This window comes from Hyperolius riggenbachi, chromosome 6 (assembly GCF_040937935.1).
Source record: "Hyperolius riggenbachi isolate aHypRig1 chromosome 6, aHypRig1.pri, whole genome shotgun sequence".
NCBI classification, from domain to species: domain Eukaryota; kingdom Metazoa; phylum Chordata; class Amphibia; order Anura; family Hyperoliidae; genus Hyperolius; species Hyperolius riggenbachi.
In genome coordinates, this window is record NC_090651.1 from 362,069,577 (window position 1) to 362,091,866 (window position 22,290).

At 46.7% G+C, this 22,290-nt stretch overlaps 1 protein-coding gene across 3 annotated transcripts in view; it reads right to left on the minus strand.

Moving 5' to 3' along the window:
- Positions 1-22,290, minus strand: part of LOC137521902 (sacsin-like) — an 88,380-nt gene that overhangs the window by 20,604 nt on the left and 45,486 nt on the right. For all 3 annotated transcript variants that reach the window (XM_068241772.1, XM_068241771.1, XM_068241770.1), the window contains exons 2-6: positions 20,223-20,252; positions 15,742-15,824; positions 7,417-7,528; positions 5,069-5,215; positions 1,795-3,187 (exon numbers count right to left, since the gene is read on the minus strand). In XM_068241772.1, coding sequence (XP_068097873.1) covers positions 1,795-3,187; positions 5,069-5,215; positions 7,417-7,528; positions 15,742-15,824; positions 20,223-20,226 — 1,739 coding nt within the window. In that variant the 5' untranslated portion in view covers positions 20,227-20,252. The remainder of the gene's footprint in view (positions 1-1,794; positions 3,188-5,068; positions 5,216-7,416; positions 7,529-15,741; positions 15,825-20,222; positions 20,253-22,290) is intronic.

Here is a 22,290-nt window from a genome sequence, read left to right on the forward strand (position 1 = left end):
AGGGCTGTGGAGTTGGAGTCGGAGTCGGGGCAAGTTTGGGAAACCGGAGTCGGAGTTGGAGTCGTTGATTTCATAAACTGAGGAGTTAGATGATTTTTGTACAAAATCCACAGCCCTGTTAAGTATCAGACTAAGGAGTCGGAGTCCAGGTCGGAGCAATTTTGGGTACCCGGAGTCAGAGTTTGAGTCGTGGTTTCATAAACTGAGGCGTCGAAGTTGAAGTTGGAGTCGAAAGATTTTTGTACTGACTCCACAGCCCTGGCTTAAAGGGCAATAAAAATGGCAGTCTCCATATACCTCTTGCTACAGTTGTCTTAAAACTCCAGGTGAAGGATGGTTTTAGCTTTGGATAGTGGGGAAAAGAATTGCAACCAATTTGGGATTTGCAAGCTGTTTCTGTCCCTAATGATACTTTCCCTCACTTCAGATGGGGACTGAAGAAGCATCAAATAGAAAAAAAAATAATTATATATTCTCTAGTCTGGGAAGCTCTGGGGCCCTCAAGATTTATTGTGTTCTACAATTTCCAGCCCTGAAATCAACGGTTAAAGTGTACTTAAGACAAACAGGAATTAGGCACTTTTACTTAGCTGGGGTTTCTTCTAGTCCCCTGTAGTCCATCAGCTCCCTTCCTCATCCTCCCAGGCCTCTCGATTGTGCCGCTGTCAGCACCAGTAAAGTCCATAACTGGGCCAGTTGGCAACTACTGCACACACCACCCAACCGCGCTCCATTTAACGGGAGCGTTCTGCATATGCAGTTTTTTTTTTAAGACTGTAACTGCACTTGTGCAGAAGGCTCCCGGCTACGGAACCGTGATTAGTGGGTGCACGGGCGGGACCATGCTAGCTCAGTAGCCGTAACCCAACTGTATTGCGGACTTTACAGTAGCAGAACGGAGGGGACTGAACGGACACGGAGGGAGCGAACGGACTACAGGGGGCTGGAGAAAGCCACAGGTAAGTGTAAATCATTTTGCCATAATTGTCTCAGGTTTACTATAGGAGTCCAGAAAGAAGCCAGCTATAGAACGTAAGGTAAAATCTCTAGTGGAGTTACAGACCACAGTTAAAAGGCATAGGAGAGTGCAATCTCTTTTGAGACCATCCAAAACTAAAATATTTTACCATCTTTTGAAGACAGGCAGTGGCGTAACTAGGCCCCACCGGGCCCCCCCCTGCAGAAATTCTGAGCAGGCCCCCCCACCAGGGCCCGCTCGGGCTGTTTTGGGGGGCTGGAGGGGTCGCAGCATGAGGGGAAAGCCATGGCCGTGCTTGGCGGGGAGGGGAGACGTCCCCCCCCTCACCTCGGGGCTCTCCCCTCTGCGCTCCCCTCCAGCTTAAATTACTGTCTGGGCAGCGGCGGGCAGCGGCAGCTACATACCTTCCGTGCGCTCCAGCGTGCGTTCCTCTCTTTAGTCTCTGAAGCGACTTCCTGTATAAATAGGAAGTCGCATCAGAGACTAGAGAAGAACGCACGCTGAAGCGCACGGAAGGTATGTAGCTGCCACTGCCCAGACAGTAATTTAAGCTGGAGGGGAGCGCAGAGGGGAGAGCCCCGAGGTGAGGGAGGGGGGGGACCATCCCCCCTCCCCGCCAACTGTGACCATGGCTTTCCCCACATGCTGCGACCCCTCCAGCCCCCCAAAACGGCCCAAGCGGGCCCCAGGAGGGGGGGGCTGCAGGCCCTATTGTTATGCCAGTGAAGACAGGCTTTGAATGGCTACAGATTAAAACAACTTTTTCACCAACAAAATACCCTAGAACTACAAGACTGGAGATGGAAGAAGCTTACCTAGGAAAGTCTTCACTGTCTATGTAAATCATGCTGTCCTCTGCATTTTGGAAACTTGTGAAGGATCCATCTGCTAAGGGTACTAGTTGAAGATTCAGCAGCTCGGTGTACTGTCCATCGCTGATGATATACTTCAGAATGGATTGCTTTTTTTCTTGTGAGAACGGATGCCACATGTTGCTGTTGCGCAACTTCTGCCTCACCAAATGTGGAGAAACAGGATTTGGTTTTGAGGCTAGCTGGAGGGTTGAGTAGACATGTCTTGGAACTTTAACTAGTGGAACTTTCAGTAACAGAAGAAGCTCCTCTAAACCAGCATGGTGGTCTTCATGTTCAGAAACTAGAAAAATCGCCTCTTTTGCAGTTATCCAGTAAGACTGGTCAGCTGTTTGAAAAACTCTTTCTTTCACCAAGTTCATGGCTATTTTCTTTACAAGAGTATGCCATTTGTGTTTATGTTGTGTCTTTTCTGGGTCCGGCCAAATGCTTTGTGCCACTTCTGCTGGAATTTTGGACAACTTGACAAGAGCAACCACATTACGGACTGCATGTGTATATAGCAGAGGCAAAACCTGTTCCACCAGGATATGGTTCCACTTGGCAGCTTCATCATGTTGCTGGTCTACTTCAAGCCACTTCAAGCTTCTCCTGTCATCAGTAAGATCAAAACACCCATTTATGACTAAGGGTAGACCAGTCCGATTCTCCTCTTTGTCTGGAAGGGGCAAAATGCAACTTAACCGACCTCCATACAAGTCCATATTGGTCTCAGATAAGGGGTATGCCAGGTCAAGTGATGGTTTGTTGCAGAGTTTGATGCTCAACTCTGTCAAGTCTGGAAATAAGTCATCTTGGACAGCACAAGAGGTCACCAACCACTTACTTTCTTCCTCTTCACTTCCACAACGTGTTAGTGTAGTAACTTTCAGGTGTGTTTTAACATCCAGCCCAGCTGTAGTGCTTTCATGGGTCTCTTCAATAGAAACAACAGTGCTTAAGAGTGGTGTTAGCACTCCTTCCTTGTCAATTTTCTTCAGAGACACTCTAGTCACGTGACGGAGGAAAAGAAGGCTGATGCTGGCATCTTTTATGAAAGACTCAAACAGCTCTTGGACCCTCTCTGAATTGTAAATGTTCTCTGAAATTTCAGAAGGATCTAATCGGAGAGGGAAACGAAAGAGGGTTCCCCTGAAATGTCCGGAATGGCGAATTTCCTCCCAGGAGCCCACGTCAAGGGACTCCAAGGCCTTTTGGAAAGGTTGAAATTGATCTGAAAGTTCCTCTATCTCACGGCCATCTTTCTCAAGGTTCCACAGACGACCTCCTCTGTGCAAGATCTCTTCCTGGGGGTCCAGAAAGCCAAAATTGTTTCCACTGAAGATGGCTGGGTAATCTGGTAGGAAACAGGACATATACGAATTTGAGAAGGCGTTGCAGGAAATTAATTCACAACAGGAAGCTGTTAATAAACTGTTCATATGCAGAAAAAAAAGTAAATATAGTCAGTGGGATGCTAATTATTTCTGATAGCATGCAAATTAGATGCAAAGTGGGTTTTGGCCAATCAGAGGCACTTTCTGCCGATACTGATGACTGGTCCAATTTCAAGCCACATATCATTTGCATGAAAGCCACAATTCATAGCATATCACGGGCCATTGCTAAAAGCAAGTACAAAGATACTACGGCTACAATAAGCTTTTTTTCCTGCATTTTCTGCCAGGAGATACGTTTTCACCTTGTCTAAAGAGTAACTTTTCAGCACTTAGCAATTAAAAAAGTGCTAAAACGTAGGCAAACAAGTACTCTAATACCAAACATATTTTAAGTATTTTAAGCCTGACACACAAATTTTGATTGGCCGATCATTGGCTACATTTTACCATTTCCATGTAGTTTGAAAGTGTACCTATGCTGTCTCCTCGTTGTATACAAAATCTGTTGGCCCTTATGCTACATGGTGGTGGCAAAATTGATCAGTCATTGGCCAATCACTATTGGATTGAATAAAAACACATTTTCCTTCTTTTTATTACTCATACAGTTATCGTATATATGTTTTTGTGCACAAATATCGTCTGTTTCCAAACTACAAGTTCCTAAAGTATAGTTTATCTGCTCTTAAAGCTGCTATTGCATAGCTGCTATTTTTAAGTATCTAGTATCAAAGTATCTAGTGATCATTTCTCGCTTCACTCTGCTTCTGCTATGTGTATAATAGAGAGAGATTGGTCTCTTGGTTGAATCTGCCCATCATCGCTACCTTTAGTTATTATAGCTGCACTATACTTCCATTTATACTAAAGGAGGGGCTAGATTCTTGGCTGAGGCGGTCTTTAAATTATCCATGGCAGAGGATAATCTAACATGTGTACATAGCAATACACAAATGTCTACTATTGGAGGCTAATAGGGAAAGTGCTAGACATCTCACTCTGACTCTGACAGCAGGAAAGCTGCCAGATCACCCCTCTCAATATGATGATAGTGGGGGAAGCACTTGTAGAAAGCAAGTTCATTCTCCTCTAAAGATGGTTGGTAGAAGGACGTCAACTCTGCAAACGGGTAACCACCTTAAAGAAAACCTGTAATGAGAAAAACCTCCCCTGGGGGGTACTCACCTGGGGTGGGGGAAGCCTCCGGATCCTATTGAGGCTTCCCCCGTCCTCCTCAGTCCAATGGTGGCGGAGATAAAGCTCCCCGAACAGTGGGGATGTAAATATTTACCTTCCCGGCTCCAGTGCAGGTGCAGTATTGGCTCTCCGCTCGGAGATAGGTGGAAATAGCCGATCGCTGTCGGGCCGCTCTACTGCGCAGGCGCAAGTCTCCTGTGCCTGCGCAGTAGAGCGGACCCGACGGAGATCAGCTATTTTCGCCTATATCTGTGTGGAGAGCTACAACAGCGCCTCCGCTGGAGCCAGGAAAAGTAAATAAATCAGCGCTTATCAGGCTTGTCGAGGGAGGATTGCCGGACAATTCGGGGGAGCCAGCGCTGGATTGCCTGCAGCTACAGGGGAGTGGGAAGCCTCATTGGGACCCTGAGGCTTCCCCCTCCTGAGGTGAGTAGTACCCCCCAGGGGAACTTTTTTTGTTCCAGGTTCTCTTTAACAGTTCACAGCAAGGACAAGCACAGCATGTTGTGAACAGGATTAGTGGTCCAGGGTGAACGGTCTCTAGTTTATTGAGATTTTTGGATTGGTCTACTGCTGGATCCATATCACACATCTACCAACTTATGCTTACTCCGATACGCTCAATCTCACTTCATACCCACCTGTAATATGGTACACGGAGTTGAACCCAAGTCCAAATCTTCCCACCGTGTCCGGATCTTTGCGCTTGATGCTGTTACCGGGCCTCTGGATCCCGTCCCAGTCTTGGTCAGAGAACACCTCATTGTTGTAGGCCAGAAGAGCTGGACCTGGAAGAGTAGAAAGCTACATCAGCAAAGAATAGAAGGTATTAAAGCCAACTTGGTTAATATATGTTTTTTGTTTTTGTTTTCTTCTTAAAAGACATCGGACTCCTGTTCTTTAGATTATAACCTACACTTCAAGTGAACATGTATAATTAAAGTAAAACAAGTTAGATACTTACCTACAGAGAGGGAATGCTCTGGATCCTGCAGAGCCTTCCCTATTCTCTGTTGGTGGAATTGTTCCAGTGCTGTTCCCTGTTCAACAGTGCCGCCGCTAGGAGCCCTCAGAAGCAATCGTGTTCCTGAGCTTCCAAAAACAGGTGGTTTCCTACAGCGCATGCACGTGAGTAGTACGGAGCTGACAGTCTTTGGAAGCACTCAGCGACAATAAGCACACTGGGCTTATTTAGCTTGGAAAAAAGGCAACTGAGCAGTGACCTGATTAACAGGCATAAATACATCACAGGGCAATACAAACGCTTGGCAGATGAGCTTTTAGTTCCTAGAGTTGTACCAACAGACAAGCGGAAGTAGTTACGGCAAACTCTATATCTGCATTTAAAGAGGTCTTGGATGCTTTCCTTGCATTGAAGGGCATCCCAAATCCCGAAAGAGTTGATCCAGGGATTTATAGGACTGCCATCTGGAGCAAAGAAGGATTTTTTCTCTTTTAAGGCTAATTGGTACAGGCCTTGTAAGTTTTTTGTTTTTTGTTTTTTTTTGCCTTCCCCTGGATCAACTGGGATATGTGCGGGTTCAGGACAGTTTATTGATTTATTTTTCTTTCTGGTTGAACTTGATGGATGGAAGTCTTCTTTTACCCAAACTATGTTACTATGTACAGTATATACGGTAGTTGGTTCCTTCCGAGGGAGGCTCAGAGTACTAGACATGTGCCTGAGCAAAAACATCATCCTTCATTTCTCTTTGCTTACAGGTCTTCATGCGAGTCCTGTCCAGCTCTGTATACTCTCATAGGGCTGGTGCACACCGAGCGGGTTTTTGGGCGTTTTTGCAGCCGTTTGCAGCTGCGGATACGCTTGGTCAATGTATCTCACGCATAGGAAGTGGGGTAGAACATCCGGATTTTTAGCCAGTGTGTTGTGCGCTCTCCGGTTCTCATTGGTTTGTATTGGCCGGATGGTGCAGTCCGGCTCCGCTCCGGATACGGCTGCCGGAGGAGCCGGACCAAAAAATAGCGCATGTTGGGTCTTATGCCGGAGTCCGGATCTGGTCCGGATCCGGTCCGGACGAAACGGACGCATGTGAACGGACGCATAGGCTTTCATTGCTATGCCGTGCGTCCGTTCCGTCCGTTCTGCATGCGGTCCGGCTCCAGCACGGCGATTCCGGACGGCGACCGCTAATGTGAACCGGGCCTTACTGTAACAATATATGAAATCTGCTACACAAAAACGCTTCCCAAAACCGCAAAATGCTAGCTGAAACACTACAGAAAAATAAGAAAAAGCGTTTCAAAATCTGCTAGCAGGTTTTGGTGTGCACCGGGCCTTAGAGCTTGTTCACACCTAAGGCGATGTTGCCTTTTTTTAAGTGCTGGCGATTTGCGTGTGCAATGATTCCCTATGAGAGTGTTCTTATCTGAGCGGTTCGATTCCGATCCGCTCAGCAAAGCGCTGCCTGGACCATTTTTGGAGCCATTTGCCTCAATGGAAGGTAAAGGGAAATTGCAAAGCGCTTGAAGAAAACGCTTTGTATAATGATTTCCCCAGCGCTTTCATGAATAAATTGTATTTATTCATTTCCGGGTGAAAGAGTTCACTTCCTGACGTCAGGAAGAGAAAAAATTGAATCGCTCTGCAAAAGCATTTTACAAAAGTGCTTTATACAAAATCAAAGCGTGCAGGTAAGCGCGGGGAAGGGGAAAAACATGCGCAAAAAAATAATAATTTCAAAATCACTGGTGTCAGCGATTTCAGATGTCAAGAAGCCCTTGCCAGGCTACTGAACTCATCTATTAGGCTGGGTACACATTTTAGCATGCAAAATCATCTTCAAAATTATCTTTTTTTTTTTTTGCTTTTCTCCTGTTGGATCTCCTCCCACTACAAAATTTACTGCACATTGATTGCATTGCATTCTACTGCAGTCTATTAATTTACAATGACATTTTTTAAATCGATTGAACGAGGATTGGGTTTGTGTGCGCCTAGCTTTACCCGTCTGTGGATCACGACTCTTACCTTGGACAACCTGGAGTTTCTTGGAGTAGAGGGAGTCCTTCCCATACTCTCGCTCATCATAGATGAAAATGACCTCGCTGGCCTTAGCGTCGTCCGCGTTCTGGATCAGCTCCTAATGTGGACGGTGAAGAAAACGCCATCTTTACTTCTGTAAAATCAGTTTATTTCATCTACACAATATTACGACATGCAGCAGCCCCACACATGTGACAAACCAATGCAGAACGATACAAACCGATTGTACTGTAGCTCTCCCTGTAAGGGCAGTTCTAGAACCTCTGGCAATTTAGTTATCAGTTACTATAAATAGACCGCTGCACCATCTGCAAGGTTAAAGGGAACCTTAACTGAGAGGGATATGGATGTTTCCTTCTAAAGAATACTGGTTGCCTGGCAGTCCTGCTGATCTCTTTGGCTGCAGTAGTGGCTGAATCACACACCTGAAACAAGCGTGCAGCTAATCCAGTCTGACTTCAGTCAGAGCACCTGATCTGCATGCTTGTTCAGGGGCTGTGGCTAAAAGTATTAGAGACACAGGATCAGCAGGAGAGCCCGGCAACTGGTATTATTTTAAAAGGAAAAATCCATATCCTTCTCCGTTTAGGTTCTCTTTAAAGGACACCAGAGCCTGGGATATGGAGGCCGCCATATTCCTTTCCTTTTACCTTTCTAATCCTTGGTCGGACTGAAGATGATGATACAGGATTCAATTTCTTAATTTTTTATAAGATTTGATCTATTAAATTATTTATCAATCTTGCCTTACACTGCTTCATTTCCAAAACAATCAGCCTGATTTTTCCAACACAATTGATCAGATTTTATCGAAAAAAATGTATCTTTTTTCGGTTGATAAAAAAAAAAAAAAACAGATTCTTCTCTATTCGATCGTTTTGGTCAAAGAAACTGGAAAAAAATCAAACTATTTGATTGTACCGTATATGTATATGGGCCACCTTTAGTCCGACATCGGCCTTTACCTTCATATAGGGATGACAATGCTTAGGAGAACTCACGGAGAAGCATGTGATCAGTTTGATCAGCTCATAGATTTGTGAGGTTCTGATTTGCTGTGATGGCTTCCTGGTGTACCGCAAGATCAGGACCAGCCAATCAGAGCCTTACAAATCTTATCAGCTGATCAAACTGATCACATGCTTCTCCGTGAGCTCTCCTAAGCATTGCCAGTCCTACCTTCAAAGGTCCAACATTAAAAATGTTTTTCTTTTTCATGTAGCGAGACAAGGTCTCGCTACATGATAGCCGCTACTCAGCGGCATCATCCCAGCCCCTCCGATCGCCGGAGGCGATTGGAGATCCTGTTCAAAGAACGGGATCTCCTGGAGGGCTTCCCCCGTCGCCATGGCGACGGGCGGGATGACGTCACGACGTCATCAACGTCGTGACGTCAAAGAGGACTCCGATCCACCACACAGCGCTGCCTGGCTCTGATTGGCCAGGTAGCGCACGGGGCCTGGGGGGGGGGGGGGGCGGCCGGCCGCGGCGCGAAGAATAGCGGCGGATCGGCGGGTAGCAGCGGCGATCGCATTGCACACGCAGCTAGCAAAGTGCTAGCTGCGTGTAGCAAAAAAAAAAATTATGCAGATCGGCCCAGCGGGGCCTGAGCGGTGGCTCAGCACGTGCTCAGCACGGGCTTACCGCCAGGGAGGTTAATACTGAGGATACCTTTGCTCTGGCTACCTAACACTAAAGGGCACCGGTAGCTACCTATGACGGGCAAGGGAAGTAAGGGAAAAGTGACGGCTGTGCCAGCCAACATGCAGTGCGGTTCAGCGGGTGTTTGTAGGATCATGGAGGTCGGAGTCTAGGGTGCCAGGACATATGTGTCTATAGGCTTCTGTGAGGTAAATCCGGGCTTGTCCATGCCATAAATATGTGGCAGCTTTTGGGCTTGCTTTAGGGGCAGCGCTACCCAATCTGGACCGCCATGGCATCCCCCTATGTGGCTCAAAGTGTCAGACCAGCACCACGCATGAACAGAATTACACTGTCGCACGTGCAACGGTGGCGAGCTGGTGCCAGCCCTGCCCCCTCCCCCTGATGCCAGGTGGCCCACTTGCTCTAGAGCGAGGAGGTACAGATCCTTCAGATCGCCGCCACCGCAGTATTATTATGATTGGCTCTGATCACTGACCAATTACCACCTCTGTGTAGTAGGAGGGTCGACTGATATAGAATACTATGAAAAGTTGACGCAGGTAAACGCTCATTCTACATGGAGGTGATCAGTCAGTGATTGGCAGAGGTGGATCATTCACAAGGCAATTCTGGGCAGTTGCCTAGGGCCTGGAGAGAGTCTAGGGGCCTGGTGGAGGCTAGCCCCCACCAAATCTTAGTAGAAAACAAAGCCAGGTGACCATCAGCGGTGGACAAAAAGTGCTATCCTGCCTGGGGCCCTATTTCATCTTAAAGGACAACTGAAGGAAGCAGAATATAGCGGTTGTCATATTTATTTCCTTTTATATGATACCAGTTGCCTGGCAGCCCTGCTTAGCTATTTGGCTGCAGTAGCATCTGAACAGCACCAGAAACAAGCATGCAGCTAGTCTTGTCAGATCTGACAATAATGTCGCCTGATCTACTGCATGCTTGTTCAGGGGCTATGGCTAAAAGTATTAGAGGTAGAGGATCAGCAGGACTGCCAGGCAACTGGTATTGTTTAAAAATAAATAAATATGGCAGCCTCCTTATTCCTCTCATTGCAGTTGTCCTTTAATCCATTTCTGGAAATTGAAAGTGTGTACCAGGCTTTATACTTGTAGCCATAGACCGGGGACAAGCATGCAGATAAGAGGTTTCCGATTGAAGCCTGGCTGGATTAGCTGCATGCTTGTTTCAGGTGTGTGATTCAGACATTACTGCAGCCAAAAAGATCAGCAGGACAGCCAGGCAATTGGTATTGCTTTAAAGGTAATAAATATTGCAGCCCCCATATCCCACTTACCAGGTGTCCTTTACATGAGGGCACAGGTGTTTACAGACATTAAATTTAGGTCAGGGAGTCTTCCTTATTGAGATCATTGGGGTCAATGACTTGCCCTCGTTATTTTGCATTAAAGGACACCTGAATGTTACAGGAGAGGCTTATACCCAGTGGCGTAGCTAAGGAGCTATGGGCCCCAGTGCAAGTTTTACATTGGGCCCTCAAGCACTATATACATAACAACTGATGTGGCGCACCAAAACCTGCCAAGGACAACCACAGTATTAGAGGTGTAAGAAGGGGATGGGGAACAGTTTGTTAATGATTTCCACTATTCAAAACATCTAGAGAAGTGATCATTACCAGCACAAGACCGATCAAGAGCTAATGCTGCAGTTGGAGGGCCCCCTCAGGCCCCGATGCAGTCGCAGCCTCTGCACCCCCTATTGCTACACTCCTGGTTATACCCGTTAGCACTGTACATATGCACACCACGTCACTGCAGGGCAACACTTCTCCTGTACAGAGTCTGACAGCTACTCCAACGTCACAAAAGCAGGACATGCACTGCAATAGATAAGCATGCCACAGACTTACATGGAGGCTGCCAGTTACCTCCACACCGGAAACCACACTGCAATAGCCTGCTGTAGAATTATAAGGAAAAAAAACGACAACAGTAATAAAAATACATGTAGCAATAAAAAAATTCTGAGTTATTGCAAATTGTATGCAAATGTATTCAGCTGGGGAATGGATCACGCCCTGCCCACATACATTCGCACCAGTCATAAGGCAGAGCAGGAAATACTGACGTGATCAGAGTAAAGCCCTGTACACAGATTATGGTGCCCATTAATGGTGCACCTTAATATTGCGCAGTAGAGCGGACCTGATCGTTCAACGGCTCCACATTAACCACTTCTCAACCACCGGGTTTTTCACCTAAAAACCACAGCAATTTTCACATTTCAGGGAGGATGGGGTTAATGGGGGGGTATAATTTATTTAACCACTTTGGGACCGGCCACCTAACCCCCCTTAAGGACCAGGGCAATTTGCCGGGGGGGGGCGCGTTTGGAGGGTGGGGGTCGGGCGACCGGATCCCGTCTGTGACTGGCTGGGCAGGTGTCCCCCCTGTAGCTGGCAGCTTTCCCTCACCTTCCAGGCTCCAGCGATGAGCCACAGCAGCCACCTTTTCTCCAGCCGGCATCTCCGCTCCAAATGACGCTCAGGTCCGGGTCGCGACTTAAAGCCAATGTTTACCGGTTAAAAAAAGAAAAAGTCAGATACTCACCTAAGGAGAGGGAAGGCTCGGTCCTAATGAGCCTTCCCTCTCCTCTCCCGGTGCCCTCGGTGCTGCGCTGGCTCCCCCGTTCGCGTCCGCTGCCGCAGGAACTTCGGAGGTCTTCGGGAGCACTCAGGCTTCAGAAGACGGGCCGCTCCATACTACGTACGCGCGAGTGCGTCATAGAGGGCGCTCGTGCATGCGTAGTATGGAGCGGCCGCATCATCGGGAGCCCGAGTGCTCCCGAAGGCTTCCGAAAGCTCCCGAAGGCATGCGGAAGTGGCAGTATTTGACCGAACTGGTCGAATACTGCCACGGGGGATCCTGCGCGGGACCGGGCACCGGGAGAGGAGGGGGAAGGCTCATTAGGACCGAGCCTTCCCTCTCCTTAGGTGAGTATCTGACTTTTTATTTTTTAATACGGTAAACATTCACTTTAACCCTCCTGGCGGTTTGCAAAAACATCGCCAGGGGGCAGCAAATCTTTTTTTTTTAATTTTTTTTTTTTTTTCATGTAGCGAGACAAAGTCTCGCTACATGATAGCCGCTGCTCAGCGGCATCCCCCCAGCCCCTCCGATCGCCGCCGGCGATCGGAGATCCGGAGATCCCGTTCAAAGAACGGGATCTCCTGGAGGGCTTCCCCCGTCGCCATGGCGACGGGCGGGATGACGTCACCGACGTCGTGACGTCAGAGGGGACTCCGATCTGCCCCATAGCGCTGCCTGGCACTGATTGGCCAGGCAGCGCACGGGGTCTGGGGGGGGGGCGGCCGCGGCGAGAGGAATTGCGGCGGATCGGCGGGTAGCGGCGGCGATCGGGCACTGCACGCAGCTAGCAAAGTGCTAGCTGCGTGCAGCAAAAAAAAAATTATGCAAATCGGCCCAGCGGGGCCTGAGCGGTGCCTTCCGGCGGCATAGCCCGAACTCAGTTCGGGCTTACCGCCAGGAAGGTTAATGACGTCATCAAGCCGGGACCCGGCGCTGACGTCAGACGGAGCAGAGATGCCGGCCAGAGCAAAGGGGGGCGCCGATCGTCGCTGGAATGGCAGGGAGGTGAGTGGATCCTCTTCTTTCCCCCCTGCCGCCGCCACCGCTGTCAAAGTGATCACTACGATCCCCTTTTGATTACGTGATCAGCAGCCATCAGCAGCCATACGCAATGGCTGCTGATCACTGAGGGGAGATGCCAGCTGTCATATGACAGCTTAATCTCCCCTCTCAGGTGCGCACGATCGCGTCGGGATGGTTTGTTAGCGCGGACGTTGAATCAACGTCTGGTCAGAACAGTAGCACCACCTGCTGGACGTTGATTCAATGTACCTGGTCCGCAAGTGGTTAAAAAAAAAAAAAAAAAAAACCTCACTGATGCTGATCACTCACTAATGCTGTTCTAGTTATCTGAGATCCTCTCAGGAGTGATCTCAGTAACTGTAACAGCATAGAGACTGATGCAATGTTTATACACATTCTGAATGAATGAGCACTGCCATTGGCTTTGGCAGTGCTCATTTAAACTTGCAAGCACTTTGATTGGCTTTGTGAACACTTGTTCACATCAGTCAATCACGGATCAGTGGGTGCCCGACGTGTACACCCATGCGCGTGATCGCACACAGCGGGGAAATAATCAGGAGTCGCTTATCTACGCCCCTGTGGCTCAGGTGAATTTTTAAGGGGCGTAGATAAACATGGCAGAGGTTGCCAAGTGGTGAAGGTGCACCATTAGGAATCACCTTAAGCCGAGCCCCATCGGGTCTACGCTACTGTAAGAGCTCCTCCTCCCAGGACATTGGATCGGCGACTATGACATAAAGTCGCACTGTGACTCGGAATAGGAGGCATGTGGGTCCTCTCTGCGCAGGCTTCTTCCCCCTCCCTCTGCCGTGCACGCGAAGAGGAAGCCTGTAAGTCTGTTTTGGGTCACAGCACGACTTTAACCCCTTCCCGACCGCCTAACACTGACAGGTGTCGGGAAGGTAGCAGCTCCAGGACTACTAAACGCCAAAAGGCGATGCGCACGCCACGCATCCCCGCTTGAGTGACAGAGCTCCACTCTGTCAGTCTACCAGCGGCGATCGTCGCTATCAGACTGTTTATTTATATTGCACAGCACAGCGATCTATCTACAGCGTTCCCCTCTCATAGTCTCTCCTGGGAGAGGATCGCCGTGATTGGCTGGCGGGGGGAGGGAGACAATTTTATTTAAAAAACTACAAATAAATTAATAAAAAAATAAATAAACCTGGCACCAGTGATCAGAGCCCACCAACAGAAAAAACAGAAATCTCTGCTGGTGGGCAGAAAAAAAAAGGGGGGGGGGGGCAATTCATTTGTGTGCCAAGTTGTATGGCTCTGCAGAGAGCTTTTAAAGTGTACCAGAGACGAAGCACCCTCATGTATTTTACCATATACATCAGTGGGAACATTAGAGAAAACACCTACCCTGCTCTCTTTTTCATCCTTCACTGCTCAGCCTGCTTGTTACCAGCCCTGATAAAATCCCCGACTGAGCATTCAGTCTGGCTTTGCTCAGGCATCATTATAGCTGAGTCTGTCTTCTGTGATGTCTTTTCAAGCCCAAGCCTGCCCCCTTCTGGCTCTGCTATAATGACTCAGTTATAATGATTCCTGAGCAAGGCCAGACTGAATGCTCAGTCTGGGATTGTATCAGGGCTGATAACAAGCAGGCTGTGCAGTGCAGAATGAAACAGAGAGCAGGGTAGGTGTTTTCTCTAATGTTCCCACTGATATATATGGTAAAATACATGAGGGTGCTTCGTCTCTGGTTCACATTAAAGCTGCAGAGCACTAATTTGTAAACAAAAATAGCCTGGTGACTAGGAGGGTGTAGGCCTGTGGTCCTGAAGTGGTTTTGAGGTGACCACACACCGTACAATTTTTTTAAATCTCTTTCCAATTCAATAATTACAATCCATTTTTCTGACTGAGTGTAATTTTTCAAAAATCTGATCAATGTACCACACGCCTATGTTCAATGTTTCCCAACGATAAAAAAATGAATGAAAACTCAAAGAAAATGTCTTGGGTGTATAGATTAATAAATTGACCATATAAATAAATCTAGCACACACCATTCAGTTTTCAAAGAAACTGATCAGAAAAATCCACCACTCCCGAATGACTTCTATTGAATAAAAATGGGAAATCCAATCGGACTTCTCGCTTAAAAAAAAAAAAAAAAAATGGGGGAGGGGATCAGATCGTTTTTATTGAATTTCTGTAAAATCTGATTATTTTATTGTATAGTTTGTGGCCACCTTAAATAGACTAATTAAAAAAAAAGCCCTCTGGGAGATACTTACCTCAGGAGGGGGAAGTCTCAGGGTCCCAATGAGGCTTTCCTATCCCCTGTAGCTGCAGGGAATCCAGCATTGGCTCCCCCAGTCCTCCCCAGACAAGCCAGAAAAGGCTTGATCTATATACCTCATCAGGATCCAGGCGCAGTAGCGGCTCTTTGTTCAGGCTAGGCAGAAATAACCGAACCCGATCGTATCCGGTCTACTGCTCAGGCACAAAGGACTCTCACCCGCGCAGTAGGGCCGATCCGATCAGGTTCAGCTTCCTCTGCCCTTATCCGAACGAAGAGCTACTGTGCAGGATCGCGGTAGGTAAAAATGTACGGTGCCGCTGTTCAGGGGGTTGCCGCGCTGGATTGCCGGGGTACCAGAGGATGGGGGAAGCCTCGTTAGGATCTAGAGGATTCCCCCTCCCAAGGTAAGTATCCCCCAGAGGGTTTTTTACATTACAGATTTTCCTTAAGTCAGAGTCGCCGATCCCATGTAATGGATAGCAGCCAGCTCGGGACTCGGGAGCGCTTACATAAGGGGCCACTGATTCTCCTCTTTATCAAATAGCCGCGGGTCCCGGCATCTGCTCATGGTCCCTATAACAGTCAATACAGCACTAACATGTAAGAAGCCTCATGGTTTGTTCAGGGCCCCTATTTACCTAAAACCATCCCTGATTGTTCTGCCAGACCTGCCTATACACAAACACAGGCATGCATAGAAAGTACACAGAGTGCGAGTGTGGCAGCAACTTCATGCCATCAATTCCAAGCAAAGCCACTCACTTTAAGGATCTGCCCTCCGTCCGGGTACTTCCGCAGGATGTTCTGCAGCTGGATGAGGAAGGGCGGAGCTCTCTGGAAGAAATCTGCATAAAGAGAGTGAGCGTCACTTAACTGGTAAACCTTATAGTCATTATTCTAGGAGTGAGTGAGTGAGAGTGTGTGTGTGGGAGGGGGGGGGGGGGGGGGCAGCATGTTCATTTTTATTACTAACCAAAAGTGGAGTTATTAATAAATGTTACTTTGAACTAAAAAGTAACCTGCCTGTTGTCCGGCCATTTTTTCCAGAAGGGAGGTGAGTCCACCCACTTCCCCCTTTTTAACGATTTTAATTAATTTTACTCTACCTGGCGCCTCTGTTACCTTGTTACGGAATTATCTAGTCCACCCTGGGTGGAGGGGTGTATCCCCATTTTTTCCTATCTACAGAGAGTAACTTCTTAGACCTGAGCGGGGTCAGGTTATAATTCTCCCCGCCTGCTTGTTCAGTAGTTGCTTTGGTGGCGACCCACCTTTGTGAGTATATTCATCTCATTCCTTTGCTTCTGATTCCACTACATCATTACACTACACCATATTGGGCTCTTGGTTTTCCCCTATTATCTAGTGGCACGACTATGTACTCTGTAAAGTGCTGCAGAAGATGTCAGTGCTATATAAATACATAATAATATGGGAGGACATTAGACTATGACTATGGTAGGATTAGATTGTGAGCTCCCCTGAGGAGAGTCTGTGTGACATGACGGTGTACTCTGTAAAGTTCTACAAAACGGCTTGACCGATTTGAACGAAACTTGGTACACAGATCCCTCACTACCTGGGGTGATATGTTCTGGGGGTCTCGCGGTCCCCCTGCACATCTGGGCGGAGCTACAAACAGCAAATCAGATTTCACCCATTCAAGTCAATGGAAAAAATGTAAAAGGCTGCCATTCTCACAGTAATCAAGCCAGAGTCCCCACACTTGGCACAATTGGTAACTTGGTGACCAGAGGTTACAAATCCAGGAAAAGTGGGCGGAGCATAAAACAGCCAATCAAGTTTCAGCCATTCATTTTAAATGGGAAAATGTAAACTGCAGCCATTCCTACACTGTTAATCGCAGGGTTCTCAAACTTGGCACACTTGGTCACTGGGTGAATGCGATTAAGATTCAAGAAAATGAGTGGAGCCTACAACAGCCAATCAAAATTCACCTTTTGATTTTCAAGGGGAATATTTAAACTGCTGCTATTTTTACACTTTTAATGGCAGAGGCTTCAAACTTGCTACAGTCGGTCATTGGGTGAATGGGGTCCAAATTCACTAAAGGGGCGGGGCCACATACAGCCAATCAGATTTCCTTGGTGGATAAACTGCTTCCATTCACACATTTTTGATGCCAGGAACCTGAAAGCTCACAAACTTGGTCATTGAGTGACTGTGTGTCAAGGTTACAAAAAGTGGACGGACCCAAAACAACTTTTACTGAGAAAATGTAAACCGCAGCTATTCTTAGACTGTTAATCGCAGGGTTCTCAAACTTGGCACACTTGGTCACTGGGTGAATGCGATTAAGTTTCAAAAAAATGGGTGGAGCCTACAACAGCCAATAAAAATTCACCTTTTGATTTTCAAAGGGAATATTTCATCTGCTACCATTCTCTTATATTGTTAAAAGCAGATGCCTCAAACCTGGTACAGTTGGTCACTGGGTGACTAGGGTCCAAATTCAGAAAGGGGGCGGAGCAACAAACACCCAGATTTGTTTATTTTTCAATGGGAATATACAAAGTATTGATGCCAAGGACACCAAAGCTGATAAACTTGATAATTGAGTGACTGTATGTCAAGGTTAAAAAAAGTGGGCAGTGCCAACAACTAAATTTTTAACATGGCAGGTTTCCCAAATTTTACACAATTGGCCACTGGGTGACTGGGATGAATTTTCAGAAATGTGGGTGGAGCCTACAACAGCCAATCAAAATGTACCTATTGATTTTCAAGGAGAATATTCACATTTCTACAATTCTTACACTGTTAGTGGCAGAGGCCTCGAACCTGATACAGTCAGTCATTGGGTAACTGGGGTCCAAATTCACTAAAGGGGTGGAGCTACAAACAGCCAATCAGATTTGTTAGATTGATTTCAGCCATTCTGTTATTGGCAGGGTTCTGAAACGTGACACAGTTGGCCACTGGATGACTGGGACTAATATTCAGAAAAGTGGGTGGAGCCTACAGCAGCCAATCAAAATTCACCTTTTGATTTTCAAGGGGAATATTTACATTGCTGCCATTCATGCACTCTTAATGGCAGAGGCCTAAAATCTGCTACAGTCAGTCACTGGGAGACTGGGATTTAAATTCTGAAGGGAGCGGGCCAAAAACAGCCAATCAGATTTGTTTATTTTAATGGTAAAATGCAACTTATTGATGCCAAGGACCCCAAAGCTCATAAACTTGGTCATTGAGTGACGGTATGTCAAGATTGGAAATAGTGGGCAGAGCAAAAAAAAAAAAACCAACTAACTTTTTACATGGCAAAATGTAAACTGCAGCTTTTCTTACACTGTTAATGGCAGGGTTCTCAAACTTCACACAGTTGGTCACTGGGTGACTAGGATTAATATTCGGAAAAGTAGGTGGAGCCTACAAGAGCCAATCAAAATTCACCTATTGATTTTCAAGGGGAATATTGAAATTGCAGCCATTCTCACACTGTTAATAGCAGAGGCCTCAAACCTGCTACAGTCGAACCGTTAAGTGTCTGGGGTTCAAATTCAGTAAAGGGGCGGAGCCAAAAACTGCCAGATTTCTTTGCTGGATAAACTGCTTCCATTAGCACAATTTTGATGCCAGGAACCCAAAAGCTCACAAACTTGGTCATTGAGTAGTGACTGTGTGTCCAGTTTACAAAAAGTGGGTGGAGTTAAAAACAGATTTTTCTGGGAAATTGTAAACTGCAGCCCTTCTTCACTGTTAATGGCAGAGTTCTCAACCTTAGCATAGCTGGTTACTGGGTGACTGGGATTCATATTCAGAAAAGTGGGTGGAGCCTAAAAATGCCAATCAAAAATCACATGTCACTTTTCAAGGAGAATATTAAAATTGCTGCCATTCTTGCTCTGTTAATAGCACAAGCCTCAAACCTGGTACAGTTGGTCATTGGGTCACTGGGGTTCAAATTCAGAAAATGGGACAGAGCCACAAACAGTGAATCCAATTTATTTCATTTCATGGGAAAATACAAATTATTGATGCCAAGGACCCCAAAGCTCACAAACTTGGGCATTGAGTAGTGACTTTGCGTCCAGGTTACAAAAAGTGGGTGGAGCCAAAAACAAATTTCACTGGGAAAGTGTAAACTGCAGCCCTTCTTACACTGTTTATTTCAATGTTCCCAAACTTTGCCCAGATGATCGCTGAGTGACTGAGATAAATATTCAGGGAAGTGGGTGGAGCCTATAATAGCTAATCAAAATTTACCTGTTGATTTTCAAGTGGAATATTTAAATTGCTGCCATTTTTACACTGTTAATAGCAGATGCCTCAAACCTGCTAGAGTTGGTCATTGGGTGACTGGGGTTCAAATGCTGGAGAGGGGCGGAGCCACAAACAGCCTATCTGATTTGTTTAATTTCTATGGGAATATACAAATTATTGATGCCAAGGACCCCAAAGCTCACAAACTTGGTCATTGAGTGTTTGTGTGTTAGTTAGAAAGTGGGCGGAGTGAACACCAGTCAAAAACATACCCGGGCAACGCCGGGTCATCAGTGGGTGGAGACAAATACAAATTTCACTGGGAAAATGTAAACTGCAGCCATTCTTACACTGTTAATGGCAGGGTTTTTAAACTTTGCACAGTTGGTCACTGGGAGACTGGGATTAATATTCAGAAAAGTGGGTGGAGCCTACAAAAGTGAATCAAACTTCACCTATTGCTTTTCAAGAGGAATATGTAATTGCTACCATTCTTGAACTGTTAATGGCACAGGCCGCAAACCTGGTACAGTTGGTCATTGGGTGACTGGGGTTCAAATTCAGAAAAGGGGGTGGAGCCACAAACAGCCAATCAGATTTTTTAATTTCAATGCAAATTATTGATACCAAAGACCGCAAAGCTCACAAACTTAGTCATTGAGTAATTGTGTGTTAGGGTTAGAAAAAGTATGCAGAGCCAACACCAGCCAAATACATACCCGGCCAACGCCGGGCAATCAGCTAGTAATAATAATAATAATAATAATAATAATAATAATAATAATAATAATAATAATAATATGGTAGGACATTAGACTATGACTATGGTAGGATTAGATTGTGAGCTCCTCTGAGGACAGCCAGTGACATGACTCTGTACTCTGTAATGTGCTGCAGAGGATGTCAGTGTTATACAAATAATAAACTAAAGCATTGAGGGTTAGGAGAACACCAGTACAAGCGTCAGACTTTCAGTGATGGGGAAACATGTAAGTGAGCTCACAGTAACAACTTACCCATACTTCATGTGAGATCTCCTGTGTAATCTAAAAATGAAATACAAAAAAAAAAAAGAAAAAAAAAAGGAAGAAATGTAAATGTATGCATCAGACACAGGTAGCATTATTATAAGAAGCAGCTCTAGGATCCTGTGTTATCCTCATCATGAAGCTCACTATTGGCATGGAACGTGTGTGTGCTACTCATACAGTATTTGCGCAGGTTTCTTGGCACATTATACATGTAGTCCAGCCCCCCCCAAAGAAATAACCCCAGACTGCAGCAGGGACAGACCCTTGACTGTCAGTGTGACCCAGGCATCATCACATCACACCCATGTTGACTTTGCACATGCGCAGTAGAACTTTAAGGTCTCTGAAACAGCTGATGCTCAGATGTTTTCGGAGTCGGAGCCATGGGCAGTGTGGCGCTCCCCTCTGCATCTCACCCACCAGCGCTCCTACATTCTAGAGAGCAATGGTCGCCAGAACTGCGGCTGCGCTAGCAGCAGTATGATGAGCGATCCTCGGTGTAAGTTGTGATACTGCCTGCCATAATTTACTCCGAGGGTCCCTCTCCATGCTGCCGCTAGTGCTGTGGCATTTCTCGGTGTGTTTGGGGGGGGGGGGGGGCACTCTGGTGGTCGTCAAGGGACTTCAGAAGGTGCTGGTGCCCCAAATTCTGACTGTAGGTGGAAAATGGCCAACATTGATGTCCTCCCTGAGCTAAAGACTGCCACTTTCAGTTGGGGAGGAAAGAAGGCTTTGGTGGCACTAGCAGTATGCACGTCCGGTCCGCCATGGAAGATCTGCGACCATAGCCCCTACTGACCCCAAACTTTGTGGCAGGTAGGGGAGCCGCCTAGAGATGAGCGTAATGACTTAATTACGATTTCGCGAAATTTCGCGTAATTACGATTATGGCCGTAAGTACATAATCGTAATGAAGAAGGATTTCGCGAAATTCCGCGTAAGTGTAATTTTCGCGTAATTTTCGCATTACAGTGGGTATCGTGAAATTACGTTTGCCTTGCATGCAACCGTTTGTAAGCGTAGTTACATAACGTAATTTCGTGATAGTTCATATTACTGTAAGCGTTAATTTTCGCGTCGTTTTCGCCTTACGGAATGCTATTTCGCATATAAAATTCGCCATGTAGTTATATTTCGCATCAAAATTCGCCATGCAGACGAAAATGCCTTTGGCGAAAATTCGCGAGCAACCCTGCTAACAAGTAATTACGAAATTCGCGAAATTACGAAGAAATGCGAAATTACGTTATGGTTTAATGCGAAATTACGTTATGGTTTAACGCGAAATTACGTTATGGTTTAACGCGAAATTATGTTATGAACGAAACGTGAAATTACGCGTTAAAAATTACGCTTACGGTATTTTCAATTACGATTTTAATGGCAATTACGCTACCATAATTTCGCATCGTAATAGCAAATTTCGCATGCGTAATTATAGTAACGCGAAATTTCGAAAATTTCGGCTCAACTCTACAGCCGCCTCTGTGCCAAATTGCATACCCCCAGCCACGCTGATCTTTGAGATAGATTCATACATCGTAAATCTGGAAGCAGCCTCAGATTTGGCATGGAATCAGCTCAGGGGTCCCCCTGTATATCCTAATAAGGGCAGCATGGTCGTGGAGATCTCTGGGCTTGAATGTAACCAGTCAGAGTACGCATGCCTGGAGAGCTCTGAGCCTCTGGGCAGCACAAGATCACCACATGTCTACAGCTGTTCATCAGCTGTTTCTGGAGACCTAATGCTGGGAATACACGGGTCGATCCGGCGGCCGATTAGCCGCCGGATCGACTCCCGCCGCGTCCCAGCTCGTCCGCGCGGATCGATTCCCGCTCATCCCCGCCGGCGCTCCTTATCAGCTGCTCGATTCCCCGCCATTGTCCACCGGCGGTGGTCGAGCAACGTGATCGGACCAGCTGAATATTATCAGCTGGTCGATACACGGTACAGAAACGTCGAGGGCTCGCTACATGATAGCCGCTGCCTTCGGCGATCAGAGTAAGCAGGAAATCCCGTTCATGGCGATCGGGCGGGATGACGTCATGGACA